At 33.2% G+C, this 18,086-nt stretch overlaps 2 protein-coding genes across 6 annotated transcripts in view; both read right to left on the bottom strand.

Moving 5' to 3' along the window:
* LOC133200593 (uncharacterized) overlaps positions 1 to 11,471 on the bottom strand; it is an 89,426-nt gene extending 77,955 nt beyond the window's left edge. For 4 of the 5 annotated variants that reach the window (XM_061336381.1, XM_061336380.1, XM_061336382.1 and 1 more), the window contains exons 1-15: positions 10,853 to 11,471; positions 10,307 to 10,458; positions 7,764 to 7,937; positions 7,044 to 7,425; positions 6,479 to 6,693; positions 5,759 to 5,953; positions 5,311 to 5,426; positions 4,740 to 4,985; positions 4,063 to 4,196; positions 2,341 to 2,477; positions 2,079 to 2,199; positions 1,661 to 1,965; positions 1,145 to 1,404; positions 533 to 687; positions 64 to 189 (exon numbers count right to left, since the gene is read on the bottom strand). In XM_061336381.1, the coding sequence (XP_061192365.1) occupies positions 64 to 189; positions 533 to 687; positions 1,145 to 1,404; positions 1,661 to 1,965; positions 2,079 to 2,199; positions 2,341 to 2,477; positions 4,063 to 4,196; positions 4,740 to 4,985; positions 5,311 to 5,426; positions 5,759 to 5,953; positions 6,479 to 6,693; positions 7,044 to 7,425; positions 7,764 to 7,937; positions 10,307 to 10,458; positions 10,853 to 11,377 (3,243 nt within the window). In that variant the 5' untranslated portion in view covers positions 11,378 to 11,471. Of the gene's footprint in view, positions 1 to 63; positions 190 to 532; positions 688 to 1,144; positions 1,405 to 1,660; positions 1,966 to 2,078; positions 2,200 to 2,340; positions 2,478 to 3,540; positions 3,568 to 4,062; positions 4,197 to 4,739; positions 4,986 to 5,310; positions 5,427 to 5,758; positions 5,954 to 6,478; positions 6,694 to 7,043; positions 7,426 to 7,763; positions 7,938 to 10,306; positions 10,459 to 10,852 lie in introns of those variants that run through there. The other variant, XM_061336383.1, reaches the window with a different exon arrangement.
* Positions 11,472 to 15,944: 4,473 nt separating this feature from the next.
* Positions 15,945 to 17,663, bottom strand: LOC133200607 (uncharacterized). The gene has a single exon (XM_061336400.1). It carries the CDS (start codon positions 17,661 to 17,663, stop codon positions 15,960 to 15,962), a length of 1,704 nt encoding a protein of 567 aa, XP_061192384.1. The 3' UTR covers positions 15,945 to 15,959.
* Positions 17,664 to 18,086: the final 423 nt, after the last annotated feature.

Genomic DNA, 18,086 nt, shown 5'->3' with positions numbered 1-18,086 from the left:
TAAAACTGATTCTACAAAACTTTTCTTTACACTTCTATTCCTAATAGTAATTTTTGAACCCACCTTCCTGAGAGCCAGGGTGTTGGCAACTTTCTGTAGACCGTCTGCTACTGTTTTTACCATTTCCTGCAATGTACGAGATCTATCCTGAGCACCTCTCAGCATCACCTCTCGGAACTCCTCTGGAGGCTACATAGAAAATACAAAGATCTCATAATTTTTTTCTCAATGGAAGTGAATGTGCATTTGTATGTGTGTGTTGGGGGATGGGGGTTTGGGGTGAAGGAATTAACAAGCTAACAAAGAATATTTATAATTTTTTTCTGTTTCAAGAGAAATGTGCAGCAACATAGACACATGCAAAAAAAACTCTCTATACTTGAACATTTCAGACTTGCAATATCGGGGTTGACAAAAATGACCATGCAAAGTTAAACTTAAAAATCAATTCACATGTACAAAATAACATTTCTTAATATCTGATTTCCTTATCAACATTTAAACTTAGTAGAAATTTGATAGATTTCCTTACCCAAGATCTGGCAAATGCTTCGTCAATATCAAACAGATAGAAGCTACTGATTTCATCCAGCGTTGAGAAAACCTGTTCCTCCATTATTTCTGCCACCTTGGCCTCCATTGTCATCAGCTTCTGTGTGGCTGAGTGGATCTGGTGCAAGAAGGCATCTACAAACATGTTACAATTTTAAGCAAAAGATCTTTGATATTTTTGTGAAATGATACCATAATATACCTGATGTTAATTTGGTCTCCATAAAGATCCATAGCTACATATATCAATATTTAGAAATTAATGTATTTTTGGCCATACATTTGAATGCAGCATGCCCAATATTTTATCTAAGGTTTTGTTTTAATTTTTGCAAATTTAAAGAACAAAAAAATTTAATAACCTCTATTTGAAAAACAGAAACTCGGTTTTAAAATCAAGGCCTCAGACTCAGAGAAATAAAAAATCAAAAGTTTTTTGTGATATTCTGTCAGTAACAGTAATTGACCTGAAATCCTGCTTTATCTGTGAGAAGAAACTCAATCTATGTGTGGCTTACCTTCCATAGATTTTACACATCATATTATAGTATTTCATGTACAACACACATCATTCAAGTGATCACCACCTTACCTATATTCATGCTGTTCCAGGCCAGTGTGCTGAGTCCAGGCTGGAGTTGCTGCTCCACGTGATCCATATGGGCTGCAAACAGTTTCTGGAGTGGCTCTGGAATAGCCTCACAAACTTCTTTATACTCATTCAAAACTAGCTCCAGATGGCTCTTGTAGCCCTTAAATCTGGACTCCTGCTGCATGATGGCTATGGCTGCATCTGGAATCTGGATTCCGAGCCGAGTCAGCCACTTTGCCTCATGGATCAGTTCTAACACTCTTTAAAAAGAAATATTTCTTGTTTACAGTGTCACAGAAATATTGATATGTGTAAGAAATTCAAAAGTTAATTAAAAATATGAAAGGATGAAACAAGAACTTTTAATTTTTTTTCTCTTTCAAACTGTTTTCAGATTTTGTACTGATTAAGTAAGTCTGGGCATGAATTTAAAGAAATCTTGCTTGCTATCATAGCAGGACAAAATTTCACAATGAGGAAAGTTTTAAAAGCAACTATTTTTCCCCCTTTTCTTACCTCTCATCTGCATTGACTACAATTTCACCAGTGGTAGGATGGTGTACAAACAAGGTAGCTCTAAGACCATTCCTAGCATGGTCAATCCTATTCCTCCACTGAGTAAACCATAGGCTCTCAAAGGTCACCAGGGCAGTGGCAAGCTTATTGTATATCCGGACTATCCGGCCAAAATCGCCCAACTGATTCACTGCCTTGTTGTCTCGGAAAATCTTCATGGGGTCTTCAATGCGTTTGAGTAGCTGTCGAGACCAATGGATAGCTCCAGCAACTGGGGGTGCATTTCTCACCAACTGTGGGTTGTTCTAAACGATAAAAGAAAATCTAAATTAGATTCAGTTGTTAAATTTAAATTAATTTCATGATGCCTAAGAAATTCTCAGATGCAACTCTTATTTCTGTCCTTTTTGTTTTTTACCTTGTGAGCTTCATAAATTTGGTGAACTTCTTCCAAGTCAGATTCATACCAGTTGAAAATTTCGACAAACTTCTCAGAGATGCAGGCCCTGATTCCTGGTCTATTTTGAACTGGAGTAAATCTACAAAAAAGAAGAAAAATTCTATCATTTTCTTTCTATCTGCTAAAATAAATTAATAGACTTAAAATATCATCAGCAAAGGTTTTATCTGATAGTAAAAGTACAGGAACTTTGGAAATTAAAAAAATTAAGTCAGCAAACCTTGTGATTGTATCCAATGCCTGTTGTGTTTTTGTTTTTGAAATAAATATTGCATGAAGGTATGCAGCAAGGAAAGTCTCTAGGTCAGTGCATATTTGTGCAAAGTTGGTATAATAGTCCTCAAATCTGTCTTTGTCCTGTAAAAAAGAAACACAATATAAAATACAGTATAACCTATAACTGAAATGACATGTTTGGTAATGAATTAACCATTTCTCCAATATGTTGATAAACATGTATATTTTTAAGTGTGTTGTTTCTTGCATGATTTTAAGTCCTGATACTTTATAAGTGCAATCTCATACATATGTGGGTCTGCATGACAATCTTTAAGTACATTGAACATATGAATTATGACTTAAAATTAAATGTAGTTTGAATAAGACACATCTAGGAAAGGTAGAATAAATTTTTGAAATAAAGCAGAACATTAAACTGCTGGTCAACTGTTAAATGATTTCATACATAGGAAATACTCAATAATGACTTCATAAAGAATATAAGTACTAATGAAAATATTCTGGATGAATGAAGATTGAATTTCAATTCTTATATGTCGATCATGTCTACATAATTATTAAAGCAAAATATTGTTCTAATGATGCAAAATAGTCAAAAGGTGTGCAACAAACAAGAAATATAAATATTGCAAACATAGAAAACAAACTCTCATCTAATATGGTCTCTGGAATATGATGAAGCTTTATGTCATATGATACATTCAGCATTACAAATACATATATCAACATGCTGTTTCATCCTAAGATATAATTAGGATGAGAAACAGAAAAATTTCAGTTTTATCTGTAACAAATAGCAGACATAAGATGAAAGGTTCCAATCTTCATCAATAAAATGAACTAAATAAGCACTAAATCTTTTAAATAAAAACATGCTGTCTTTTTTTTACCCAAAATAAAGCAAGGTTTCTGATCAGAGAGTAAGGGGATGAATAAATTTACAAATAAGCTTATAATCTAATGCTAATTAAAACATGCAGGGAACTATGCAAATTTTATACCATCAAATGTCTATAAAGTAAACCCTCATGCAATGCATGTAACCATCATGCCAATCTTTATATCTAGCTTGTTGGGTGTAGGACGACTTTCAATTGACACATTATGACTTCTATATTTCATAACAAATCCTATATCTGCTAAAATGTCATGTAAAAAATAAACATTCAAAGAAATTTACCAGTCCTGGCATGCCTGAGTAACGTTTCTGTGAAAAAAGGGTGCTTGCTTTTATAGGTCATGATTAGTACAGTTCATTACATAATGTGTTAAAAATATTTTTAAAAGTGATGTGACAGATCCCTGAAGAAAAAGAACTCACTAAAATTCATCTCCAAGTATTTAAAAGAATTTTCTTCAGTGTTCGTGTGCTAATACATGTAGTATATAAAATACTTCCTCAAGACCATTTTCCACTGAAGCCAAGTGTTGCAGTTGTAAAAACAAGATGAACAAGAATTTTGGTGAATGTTAATGAAAAAGAGTTTTGGTGCATAAATCAAAAAAATTAACTACCACACCCATCACAGTTAAAAAAAAAAAAACCAATGTCAGCTTTCTTTTTACATCACTTAAAGCAAACATGCTTTGTTTTTTTATTTATTTTTAAAACAGATTTTTATTATGTTGATCTAAAATCAAACCTCCTACTTTTTTAAAGTTAAGAATTTGATCATGTTTTACAAAGGTCAAAGGTCATTACCTTGGATTCCACATCCAGCATGGTTTTGGTGGTGACGTTGTCACTCATGGCCTGTGTCATCTGCTGAAGGTGTTGTGAAATAATGGCTGATATACTGGGACCTTCTTCTTCTTCATCCTCTGGGAAGTACCGTCCTGTTGATGGAAATGTAAGACCAATTTTTAAAATCAATACAACTGATCACTTTGTTTACAATGATGTTGGATGTTAGTGGTATGTAAATCTCCAAAATACACACCAAGAACACTCAGATGACAGTTTGCAGCATTTCTATTAATCATTTTACAAGCTTACTAAGACTTTTATAAACATTTCTATTTATTTTTTTCACATTACTTATTCATATATAATTTGGCATTCAGTTTCAGTATAGCTTAATTAAAACAGTAATTTTGAAAAAAATTTGCTTATTTTATTCCAACTGAAGTAAATTTTAAATTTTTTAATCAAAGTCCCCCATTAAATTAAAGTTCTCAATTTTGTAACCAATATAATCCCTCAGGAACTTAAAGTTTTCAATGTTTTTTTTTTCCATAATGATAAGTCTTTATGTTTGAAAGTGTAACTCAATCCAGTAGGACAGATATCAGAAAAAAAGAATTCTTAGCAGTCTGTTTCTGAAGACAAGCAACACAACAATATCACTTTTCTTGTTTGTAAAAATCATAATTACTAACTCAGCACTCCCAGTTCATTTTCGTTCAGCCCCTTGTTGTTGTTGACGGACTCGAACACATCATCACCGTTGTCCACAGGAGCAGGTGTTTTGGTCTTCTTCTCCTCGAGCTCCTCGATTTCTGAGATGTTGTCCTCCTGGTTCTCCTCATCCTCTTTGATGGCCCTCAGTCCGCTCCTCTCTGGGGAGGGAATAGCGATGGTGCCCGCTAGTCCTTGATTGCCATTGTCATCATCATCATATTCCACTTTTGAAAAATAAAAGGTGAGCATAAATATATTTCATAATGAAAATTCTGTAATTTTTGAGGGGAAAAAAAATGTTCAATCTACTTAATTAGAATGAAATCTTTGGCTATTTTGATTTTTTAACAAAAATTTTCATGTTGCCTTCCTTCATTTATTTTTCAAATGTGGCAAGTTTATCTACTTTTTTGTTTACAGATTTCTTCTGCATAATAGGTAATTTCAGTATTATTGGTACTTACTTTTGGTGTTTTTGCTATGGGTAATTTCAGTACATGTACTACTGGTACTTATATTGGTTGGTATTTCAGTACTATCAGTACTTACATTTGTTGGCTTTGTTCTCTCGGAACTTCCTGTACTTGTATTCATCACTATCTTCATCATCTATCACGAGGTCCTCCTTTCTGGGTTTAGGGACACCAATTGTGCTTGTAGCCAACCTTAATGATTAAACACAAGGTAATATTCTTTCAAATGTTTATTAAGGGCTTACACTGACCGTGAAGCCTAGAACACATACTGCAATCTATTCAACTAATTTCAAGAATTACTTGTTGACAAGTAATATATGTGATATTCATCAATCATATCTCATTTGTTTACATCTATCATCAAAATCTACATTTAAAAGGGATGGACAATAAGATTTAATTATCATGGTAGACTAGTTTTCACCTAAGTATCAACTTGCTCATAAATTTCATTACTTGAACTTGAATTTAAGATGTTTGCAATTTTTTTTTTTAGTGCAAACAAATCTGTTTTCTCTTACTTGTTGTACTGTGCGAGCGTGTTGATGACGTCAATCAGCTGTCTGATCCTGTTACAGAAGCTGTCCATGTGTGACATGATGGCGTCCTCATCAGCAATCGACACGCCGTGACCCGCGTCATTGGTCATCAGAGAGGATATCCCCTTCTTAGGAGACACGGACGGTCCTGATCTGGAGGCATTGCTTGGTTTTGACCTGTAATGAGAAATAATTTTTCACCATACAGATAACTTGTCTTGCTTTCTTCCAAACATTTTATCAGATTACAGAATAAATTTAATATGCACTTTGATACTTTTAGTGTAAAAAGGCTGGTGCTGAAATATTTGTACAATCATATACAAATTAAACGTACAATAATATTACTTAAAATAGTTGCATAGGACTTGATTCACTTAGTCCTTTAGACCTTATTTAATGATTTCAGTTTTCTATGAAATTTTGTCCCAAATTATGTGTTTCCTTCTCTCAAATTTTAAGTATTTTTGCATAACATTTTACTTGTATGTAAATGTATTTCAATCTTCCCATCATCTACTTTAACTCCCCCCTTTTAACCTCAGCATCCTCTTGAATTTAACAACCTACAACCACCCCTCCCCCCACACCTACATTCCTTTGTTACATGAACAGCTCCCCTAGTCTTTCATTTATTCACATCCTACTGATACATTTGTACATATCCCAATGATAAAGTCATATATACACACAAAGAATTACCTGGTGGTGAAGCTTCCCGGTCCCCCCACACTGCTGAGGGAGGGGAAGTGGGACATATTGTTGGTCTGCCCCAGGGAGTCTCTCAGTGACCTCAGGGTCTCTCTATAGTACCCCTGGAGGGTCAGGCACGCCTTCAGTCTCCCATACAAACTGTCATCCTGTAAACCAAGATCTTTGCCTTCCTTTGTCTTTCCTCTTGTCAGGGCTCCTTGTTGCTGTAAATATTTTAATCCAAAATTACACCAACATATTCATTAATCTAGTGAGTTAACATTAGTCTGCTCCTCTCAAAACAGTTTGATAACAAAACAAAAATTAATAATATTCTAGATCTCAACATACTCCTTTGACTTTTTCAATAATATATATATGTGGATTAATCCTGGGACAATACTTCAGTCAAAATGAACATTCATTATCTTTTAAACAATTAAAAACATCGAATTTAATTTTCAACCGTGCATGCAATAATATTTTACCTGAATAAAATGACCAAGGAATTTGAATTAAGTTTACACTTAATTAAGTATACTGTAGAGGAACAGTTTCATATCTTAAAGTTTACCTTAATTTTGGCCTCCACTTGGTTTCTGAGCAGTCTCTGTTGGGGGTCCACGAGTGGCAGGGAATCCCTATTCCTTATCTCCTCCTTGATCCTGACCCACAGTTCATCCCCGTCATAGGCCGTGATGGTACAGTTCTTAATGTACTCCTTGCAGGCCAGTACCAGCTGGTTTGTGATCTTGGTAAATACAATACCAAGAAAACCGGTTCTGGCATAGTACCGAGAGATGGAATCCATCTGACGCACGCTGTTGACAATTCCGGGGATGGCGTTGTTGATGATCGAGGCCGGTGTTGCATCCTGGTATAGCTGATCAAAATGACGTCTCAGAGACTCCAGGTACTTGACCTTGTCTTTGGTGTCATTCATGGCATCAGTGATCCTGTAATACAAACACAAATCTCAGGTATTTGTTAAAATTGACACATTTTCAGGGACAGCAGGACATAATCTCACTTCTTTAAACCCTAAACATTCCAATATTCTTAAAATGGTTAAATTAAACCTCTTTCTATAATGAAAACATTTTAAGTATGTAAATTAGCACTTAATATAGAAGAGAAACTTGATCATTTATTGTAATGATATATTTCAATCCCCCTGAAGAATAACTTCAGGTCTGGAATAAAGAACAAAAGCTTGAGACTTCCAAATCACTTTGACATATCCATGGTATTCCAGATATTATTATTGGAGATATTTAAGTTCAGCTGTACTTACTGAGCATCCACATTTTTCCATTTCTTCAGTAACCTGGACTTGGCAGTTATCAGTACACCAATCACAGCCTTGCATTCTTTACTTTTGAGCTGTTCTGTAATGCTGGTCAGTAACCGCTGACGTCGACGCCATCTTTCCAACTCTGACAGTGGACCAGCATTAGGATCCATAAATCTGAAATTAATCCCAGAAAAATTGATATCATTTAGGATAAATTTATTGTGATTTTCAGGGAAAAAATCATAATTATTATTTTGTTCCCACTCATAAAAGCATTATAAATACACTGCACTCTCTGTCTCTTTCTCTCTCTCTCTCAATGTTGCATTACACACTGAGTGACTAAGGAATTCAATTCAAATGGACATGATATACATGTAATCATAGCTTTTTTTTTAAATTCAACTTGAAATTGTTAAGCTTCTTAAGAATTCTTTCTGCACTAATATGGTGTACAATTATGGTATATAATTTACAGGGTAGCCATAATTATACTATACATGAATATTAAATATTCATGTATCATAATATTATCAAAATACTGTATATTTACTTAATATATATTTAATACACACAGAAAATATATATATACCTATGGGAGTTCTGCTACTAGAGTTACAACTTATTTGTAAAATTAAGACATAAACACATTAAGACATTAAGACATAAACAATTTTCTGTTTGATCTTGATTTAAACAATTAACAAAATTTTTTTTTTAACAAGATTAAGGGACTATAGTGTTAACAATAAATACTGCACAGGAGTTAACATCTATGAAACTGAGTGTGCTATAAGAATTTCACATAAGGTACTGTGCTACATGTACTTTATTCTCATTAAAGAAATTCAGAATTTCAAAAAATTTTAAGTTTTTCTTTCCAAATCTCAAAACTTTATTAAAACTACATTCTAAGATGCACAACGCTATAAATAGAAGTCCTACTTTCTGAAACAGTATAATTATGCAATTATATCTACCTTAAATCATACATTCAACAAAAAAAATATCCAAACATAAATGCTAAAAAAAATATTTGAGGTTGCATGTATAACAATTTGTGGTTTAATTGGTAAAATGCATGCTTCCAAAAACAGACATGACTTTATTTAAAAGTATGGTGTTCCTACCAACAACATTCCAAATGGTGAAGCTAATATTATTATTGTTAGTTAAGACATTCCACAATAAGTTTTACCTTGGGTCAGACATTCTGAAAGGTCAAGGTCAACATTTCTCTTGTATTGGCCTATATATCCTTATATTTGTACATGCACATTAATTACGTATATCATCAAGATTAAAAAAAAACAAAAAACCTGACACCATGTATTTTTTATTCCTTAAAAAAATTCAACATTTTTAAACCCTCCCCAATAAAATATTTAGTCATCTTAATTGGCACTGTACGATGTTCTTTCCAAGATTTTTACTGCCCCCCCCCTCCCCCTTCCCCCAATTGAAATACGGTAATTAAATTTAGTTGAACAATCTTATATTAGTGACACATACATTAGATTGCAATGTTAATAGTCATAAAACAAACATTGACCATTTTAAGTTCCCCAACAAATTAAATTCAATCTGCTATTACCTTTAACAGAATACATAAAATTTGTTCCTTTTCACATTTTTCATTAATAAATGGTTAAAATCAATATTATAGTCACACACTGATCAATAATTCTACTCACTTAATTGTAAGAAATATTAAACATAAATACAAAGCTATTAACACTACTTTTAAATCAGCTCATTAAGAGATTTCTGATCACTGCATTTAACAAAATTTCTATTATTTTTCACCTATATGTTGGCGGTTCATCAGGAAAGACAACTGTCCTACAAATTGTAAGATTAGCAAATGAGTATCACTGAAAAAAGATACTAGTTTTACCTGATAAAACGTTGGATAAAGAATAATTAATTCTATTCATCAGATACAAAATTATAAATTAATGCACTGAAAAGTACTGGGACTAGAGTATTTCCTACTCTCAGTCAGGTTATTGTAAATAAAAAATAAATATATAAAGAAAAATGTCACACAAGTAATTCAGATACTTAATGGAATGTCAATTAAAACAAACCAGTTTGACTTACTCATTAAGAGTTTTGAACATATATTATATATATATAAAGTAACAGATGAATTGCAAATAAATTTACATGTATTATGCCATATCATATGATAAATTATAATTTTTGTGTGCATGGCTATATAGCTAAACGTTCCAACTCTATAGAACAGTATTAATTTACTTTGAATAAATTAGTTTAATAACTGTTAATAACCATAATACTGGTGCTTAGATAAACAAGGAGAAAGAATCACTGTGACACAGGAAAGAATGGGAGACATGTGTTGGACAAAAAAGTAATACGTACATCATTATAATAATTACACACCCAAAGAACTTGTCAATAAAAAGGTGATGAAAAAAAGCTGAGAAATAATTCGAGAAAGATGTGATATTGTTTCAAAGGTAAGGGAGCTTGTAAATTATGAATCACATGACTGTATGATGTAGATTTTGAAGTACCTTTCGTCTGATGTGTCATTCAGCATGGTCTCTATGGTGTTGATCCAATCTGTTACCAGTTCTTCATACTGACCAATCAGCTGAGCATCTAGGGCTGCGGCACGATGCTGTTTGAAGTCATTCAGGACAATGTTTTCGGGCTGTTTCAGCATCTGTCATGGAAAATATTGTAGATATTTTAAATATCTAAAGTTCTCAAATTAATTTTTTTTTCCCTTCAAAATCAAAACTTTTTTTTGTTTTTACTTCATTCAATCATGCCGTTTTGTCAATTTATATGCAATATTTGGTATTCAATACATAATTTTTTTTTATAGAATATATTCCAACAGCTATGTTTATAAAACAAAAATTTAAGCAGATATGACATTTAAAATAAGTTAACATTTAAATTATGATTAAAATTTTATTCAATATTCAACTATTCATCAATTTAAAACATCTACATTTATTACTTTTCTTCAATGTCACAAAAGTACTCTATATACAAACTTTGTATGATAATGTAAAATAATGAAGAAAAATGCCACTTTTAATCATCATTACCAGCTGCTTTGAGTGATGCATGGAGGCTGTAGACTCATTCAGGGCCGTCAGAAACTTGTCCATGCTGTGACTCAGGTTGGTCTGTCCCTCCATATTGCACTCACCCCACTCCTTCTGGGCTTTTATCAGGGGGTTATAAACGTCAGACAGAAGGGTGACCAGAGTCTCAATTGTATTGTGCTTGAGCTCGCCACAGAAAATATCTCTCTCATACCGTACTGTATCAACATCTTTATCCACTCTATTTCTCAAAAAATACAAAATATTGACTTTATCTAAATCTACATCTTTCAGTGCGGCTAGCGTTCCAGTAACATTGAGTTCTCTGGTTGACAATACGCCACTTTCGGCTTTTGCGCAGGTAAAGAACAACCTGCATGGACCACCTGCTTTCAAAAAACGGTTGATTTTATTCAATGTGGTCTCTTCGGTCATAAAATCCTCGAGCAATGTTGGATTGTCATATCCTCCAATTCTGAAGGTTTCCTGGATTTTACCAGCTATCCACCAATGTCTTTCATCCATTTTGTACCTTTCAGGGTATGCAGTTTAGCGATAAATCAGTGTCATAACTTTGGTGAATAACGCGGGTGCTTACCAGATGAACGCCGCCATACTGATTGTTGTTGGTTACGAGTAACCCGGATGAAGCACCTTGCTAAATTCATTGTCACTAACACGCTTATTTTGATCATCTCAAAACTTAAAAATAAAAAAAAAAGTTTTCAGTTCCCTATAAACTACATCATTTTATCTTAAATTTGCAAGTACTCCCCCCCATAGACGTAAATGTTATTCATTAAAGTCATATATGGCGTATTTTTGATAAATTCAGACTAAAGATCTTTCTATTTGTTTTATTACTTTATATAATGATAGGACTTTCCTGTAAATTACACAATTCAAATCAATCGTGTTTCATAGATATCAGAGATTTAAAATAATAACCGATTTATTTACCGACTCCGCATTTAAAAATCAGACACAGTTTAAAGTCATTTGAACTACAGAAACGTCAAATCGATGAAAATTTTAATTTCAACGTAAATAACAAATATCATGTTGATGTACACTTAATCTCGTATTTTTATTTTTTTTTAGCTCAGATACGCCATATATAGCTTTAATGTATCCGTTCCTCCCCATAAAGATAGAAACAAGGGACTGAATATTTAACACCCTGCAGAGACATTTTTTTTTTTCAAAAGTGAACTTTCTGGGCGATTAATGGTCTTGGGTTTTTGTATTTAAAAAGAAAGTTACGTAGGGATATTGCAATGAGAAATTCAAACTGGAGGTGTGCAAACTGAATCACCTCAGACCATAATTACATAAAATTGCTTTTATCACTTATATTGTGAATATTTTTTTCTAAACTTTTATTTTTACTATTATATTATAATAAAATTTCCTTTTCATTCTGTTGATTTCTTGACTTTCTTTTACTTTTACCTTTTAATCAGCTGCAGAATCTACTTACAGTACTCTAATCAGAGGGCAAGTAGTATCGATCGAGAGATAATTTAATTTTGTTTGTATTCTAGCCTCTGATTGGTTAATATCCAAAAAGGAGCACAAATTATTTCTGTATAACCGGTATGGGGACACACACCCCTGACAACCAGCTGAATCATCTGTATCCATACAATCCTCTCATTTCCAGTCCTCGGGATTCATGGAAAATATAACATTTAATAAATGTACCTTTAACTTCAAACAATAATTCGATCTTACCACATGTAAACAAACAACAAGGCTGCTAGGCCTATGTATCAGTTTTTACCTCCCCTCGCTTCCCATCACTTCCGTTACTTCCGTTATGGTTGTATTATTGAGCGGTAAATTTGAACTAATAAAAAGCAACGAAATTTTACACCCATAGTTATTTAATGATTTTAAAACTAAATTATAAGGAATGACTCTAATTCTTGGCCAAATTATTCGAGTATAACCTGGTTTGGGTCAGTTAACGCTGTTTTATAATCCGCTTCACGGCTTATAAAGCGTAAACTGACCCAAACCAGGTTATACTCGAATAGTTTGGCCAAGAATTAGAGTCATTCCTAAAATAGATACATGTAGATGTAAAATAACGGTCGATTTATTAGGACATCAGTAACATACCTCAGGTGAGCGTTGTGACCCATGGCCCTCTTGTCATGCGACAAAATTGTAAGAAGAAAATAATCTTACAGTGAAGTTGTCAGGTGAAATTCAGTAAGAAAAAAATTAATGTAATTGAATCAATAAATGTGATTAAGTATTTGAATTTAATTTTGTAGCTTAATTTCATTTTTGTATGTTTTCTCTATTGTTGGTTTCTTTTGTTCTTTTGTCAGTTTTTCCCCGAATTTATTTATTTATATGTTGTTTGTTTGATTGATTATTTATTTATTTATTTTTTATTATGTTCACAGGCACTTGGGGTATGGAAACCCCCCCCCCTTTCATTTTTTTTCTTCTTTTTTAATCTGGGGTCGAGTCGCATTTTTCCCTATTTTTATATTCTAATATTCTCTATATGTTATCAATAATATAACTCTTTTGTCGATCTCTATAAGCTGTTTTTAAATATATCGTTTTCGACTGATACATAAAAAAAGAGAGAAAGAGTTGCAGGCCTTCTCTCTTTTTATGTGTCAGTCGAAAACGATACATTTAAAAACAGCTTAGACAAAAGAGTGATATTATTGATAACACATATAGTGCATATCAGAATACAAAAATAGGAAAAAGGTGACTCGACCCCAGATTTAAAAAGAAAAAAATTGAAAAGGGGGGCATACCCCCAAGTGCCTGTGATACAGGGTGGTAAAAGGATAAAGTTTGATTTAAAAATGGGAGATTGCATCATGTTGTAAATTTTGCATTTACCTCCCCCTACTAAATTCAAAACCTTTTCAGTGAAGAAATCTGTTTTATTAAGTGTAATTATAGAAATCTGAATTAGATTTCTATTATACTTAATAAAAGAGACCTCTTCACTAAAAATGTTTTGAATTTACTAGGGGGAAGTAAATGCCAAATTTACAAAATGATAGTTGTAATAGAAACATATACAATATATACTATACATATAATTTATCTATTTTTTAAGGACATCCTCATATACTTTTTGTCTGTCATCAGACAACAATTCAATCGGGCTCTTAATGTTTGACATTTATAATAAATGCAATAGAATTTATACCCCCCCCCTCCCACGAGAAAAAAGAACTAGGTAACCATTGAGGCCCGTGGACCTCTTGATTCTGTATATTATTACATTTTAGCTATTCTGATTATTAATTATCATGACATTTCCTATATAACTTTAGCAATTTCAAGCTACTTGGCCTTTGCTTGGGTGAAAATGTAGCCCTTAAAAAAAATAAAAATTTTAAAACCCTACAAAATATCATATTTGAACAAAATACACTGTAATTTCAGTTTTCTACTGTGTAAAATAATACTGCAAGATATAGTTTAATAAATATTTTTTAAAAAGACTTCCAGAATGCTTCAGAACCCACCAAAAAGTCAATTTTTGTTTTAAAAAAAATGGCTTAGAGGATCGAGGAGATACCCTTCCACATCCTCCAAGCACCACCCTTTCCAGAAAGCTGATAACTTCCCTGACTTAACTGTGGAAGATATAGGTTAAAAATATAGCGAAGCTGCTATTAATTTTTGATGACTTCTGGATCCAGGATCATTTTCTGGAAATTAAAAAAAAAAAAAAAAAAAAACAGAAAAGAAAAAGAAATGTATAGTCTTCAGTATTTTTTAAGATATCATTTTTATATCAGTGTTTAACAACCTTACCCATACAAAGAAGAAACTAAATATAGTACAACAATTAAAAAAAATCTCAAGCAAAGTAATTGTACTAGACAAAGTATATTTATGGGAGTTAATAATTTTTAATAAAAACGTTTTTCCTACTTCTGATAATTCACCATCCAATGTTTGAACTGTAAAACCTTCAAGAAAATGTTGAATTTTAGCTTTATATTTTTATTAATGCAAAAAAATAAATTATAAAAAAATATTGTAGTAACCTGCATATTTATGTAGCAGATTTTCCAACTCTTGATGCTGTCAGATAGTCTTGACATGGCCGTAGGAACCGGAAGGGGGGCACACGCCCCCCCCCCAATAATTTTGCCGATATATAGATTACTTTAGTCATGGATACTATATGCCGGTGCCCCCTGAATAAGAACGTCTGCTGACTTTTTTTTTTGGTTGTCAGGAAGTTTTTGGTAGTACCCCCTCAACTGTCATGATCAACTGAAAATGTATGGTTGCGCCCCCCCCCCCCCCAACTGAATTTGCTTCCTACGGGTCTGCTTGATAATAGTTTGCAATCGTATTCTGCACATTAACTCTGTTAGTTTGAAAGATTCAAAAGCCTCTTATTATAACAGGTAAAATTGTATGCAATATAATTAAAATTACATCTTTCATTTCGCTCTTAGTTTTCTACCTACATACCAAATCTATATATTTCATGCACCAGTATACATCTTGTGTATAAAAATCTCAGATGTACATATAGGCAAGCTTGTGCTCTATGTTTTCGGAGGTAAAAAGTATATTTTTCAGATTTGATGAAATTCCATGATCGACTAGTAGATGAAGAAAGAACGAGATAAAATGGACTTCTTTTTTTTTTTAGATTGAATTGCAAGCAATACTGTACTAGAGTTCAATGCCAAATAAAATGACTGTTGGTTTAGTAGTATACTCTTCTGTGAAACATTTATTATGATCAGATTCAAACAATTCAGTGAACAATTTTTCTTAACATTATAAAAAAACATGTTTTTGGACGTGTCACAATACTGATTAATTAACAATAAAATCAAAATTGTGTACCTTAATACATATGTACTGGTACGTTAAATGAAATCCTCTTTTATATGATCAAGCATATACACAGTAGATTCTACATAATAGTTAATTAAAAATTGTTTTTTGTAAATTAATGTGATTCAAAACATGTTTTTATATGAAAATTAGAGTCATGAATTGGATACAAAGTAACAAAAATGATGGCTATAAGTACAATTAACTCTTGTTTTTCAAAAGTTTAATTTAACACGTCTTTGCGACATAATAAGAATCACTGGAGATACTTGTGCACTGTCAGTGTGTTGGTTAATTGTCCTACATAGAGATTTTTCTCATCATCCACACACACACTACGGGGAGCGTATACCCCTTGTTGTTGTGTGAGTAATAGAGACAAGAACTGACTGTCCTGATCAAGGAGGTGAACAGTGTTACTGTAACTATCACACACCAGGATGTGACCGAGGACATCAGTACAGATTCCATAGGGACGGAACCCTGACTCCTGACCTGTGTAGCAGAACCTGTGTTGACCTGATTTATTCACCACCACTACTCCCTTTCTAAAGTCTGAAGTACAGATATCTCCATTGATGTTTTCTGTGATGTAGTGTGGTAGTTCATACAGTTCCTGTCCTTTGTTATCCCTCTGTATGTTCTGTAGTTCTTTTCCTGTCTTGTTGTACCTGGTGACTTTAGCCTCTTTATCAGTCTTCATCCCCACCAGTAAGTCCCTGTTGATGTGGGAGGAGTGTATGCTGAATGGTATCCAGTATCCAATTTTAATGAATTCAGTGATATTATTATCCTGTGTTATCCTTTTGATGATGTTCTTGTCTTGGTCTGTAAAGATCAGATCCCCGTCCTGTGTCACCGTGTGGTAACCTTCAGATCCACCATTGGTTTTTATCTTCTGTACTTCATTCCCCTGTAGATCTGTTTGAACAAGATTACCATAATTGTCACTGGTCCAGAGTCTGTCTGATTGATCTGGTGATACATGGAATGCATTATCAACACCTGGTACAGTGAACTCCCTGACCTTGGTGACAGAGGCAGATAGAGACATTGTTTGTTTCTTGTCAGATTTCTTTCTGTCTTCTTTCATCTGTTTATGTGTAGGTTTCATTGCTGTATTGTAGACACTTTCAATGGGCTTTATTTCTCTCTTCTCCGCTTTAGTGTTGGGGACATGTATTTTACCAAGTAATTTGATGACAACACTTTTGCTGTATTGACCAGCAGTAAATCCTGGTGTGACTGGTTTTGTTGTCTCTGGTATGGATCGGATCTTTGGTTTCTTCTCAGACATTAATTTCTGGGGTTCTGTAGAGGACAGGCATCTGTGGAGCTCTTTGACAAGGGTATTAAGATAAGTGTTGTAATCATCCATTGTCTTGTCATGGGTGTTTAAATCTTCTAACAGTGAATGCTCTATCTGGTCTAGCTGCTTCATGTTCTCAGATATGACTATGTCCACCAGACTTTTCAGGGACTCGCCTTCAGTCTTCATGGATGTTCTGAGGTTGTCCATAATGTTTTTGATTTCTGAGCAATCTTTCTTAATTTCTTCCTGTAAATGTTGTGATGTGGGTAGAAAATACTCATGGATCTTGGAAATTTCCTCTTGAAAATCTGCATATTTTTCTGCATAAATTGATTCTAGATCAGTAAATATATGCCCCCAATGCTCTCTTTGTGTGGCACATTTGGAACAGACTGCAACTTGGCATTCTTTACAGAGCATGTCTACATCTTTAGTGGGGTGGATCTTGCATTTCTCCACAGGAAGTTGTCGTTTGCGTTGCTGGTAAAGGACCACCTCATGGTTCTTGTTTTCTTGACCTTTCAGATGCTCATCTCTGCATTGTTTGCACAATCTTTGATGACAAGTGTTGCAATAGAATTCACAGTTTCTGTCACATTCTTCAATGTCACATTCTAAAAAGTGTTGGGCTCTGCGAGGAATATCCATTCTGAAAATGATAAAAATGTACTTTAAAAATTTGTTTTCCAAGAGCATGTTTGATAATTGTATGCTATAGGAGCATTAAATTCATATCCTGTAAAAATAATATACATGTATATTATACATGTATCATTATAATTGGTTTGAGAAATTATTTATAGACAATGTACATCAATTACCGCTTAACACACATGTATCTACTGTGACCACATTCGAATTTAAATGTACCTTATTAAAAAAAATGATTTTTTTCTTTTTAATTAATATACTTACAAGTTTTTCTGAAACTGAAAGCTCTATAAATCATTCAATGACATTGGTGACAGACTTTGGAATGTCCGAAACGAGACTTAAACGAGATCTGTAATTTAATTCCTGGTTGGTGATAAATATAGATTTAAAATACCCGACACATATCAAACTCCCCGT

The sequence above is a fragment of the Saccostrea echinata genome, unplaced genomic scaffold, assembly GCF_033153115.1.
Source record: "Saccostrea echinata isolate AGI-Se365-2 ecotype Australia unplaced genomic scaffold, CSIRO_AGI_Sech_v1 ptg000040l, whole genome shotgun sequence".
Classification (NCBI taxonomy): Eukaryota; Metazoa; Mollusca; class Bivalvia; order Ostreida; family Ostreidae; genus Saccostrea; species Saccostrea echinata.
This window is presented reverse-complemented; position numbering and strand designations above follow the sequence as displayed.

What these genes read in the sequence shown, in the direction of transcription:
- LOC133200607 (XM_061336400.1), bottom strand. Translation starts at nt 17,663, where the DNA reads ATGGATATTCCTCGCAGAGCCCAACACTTTTTAGAATGTGACATTGAA.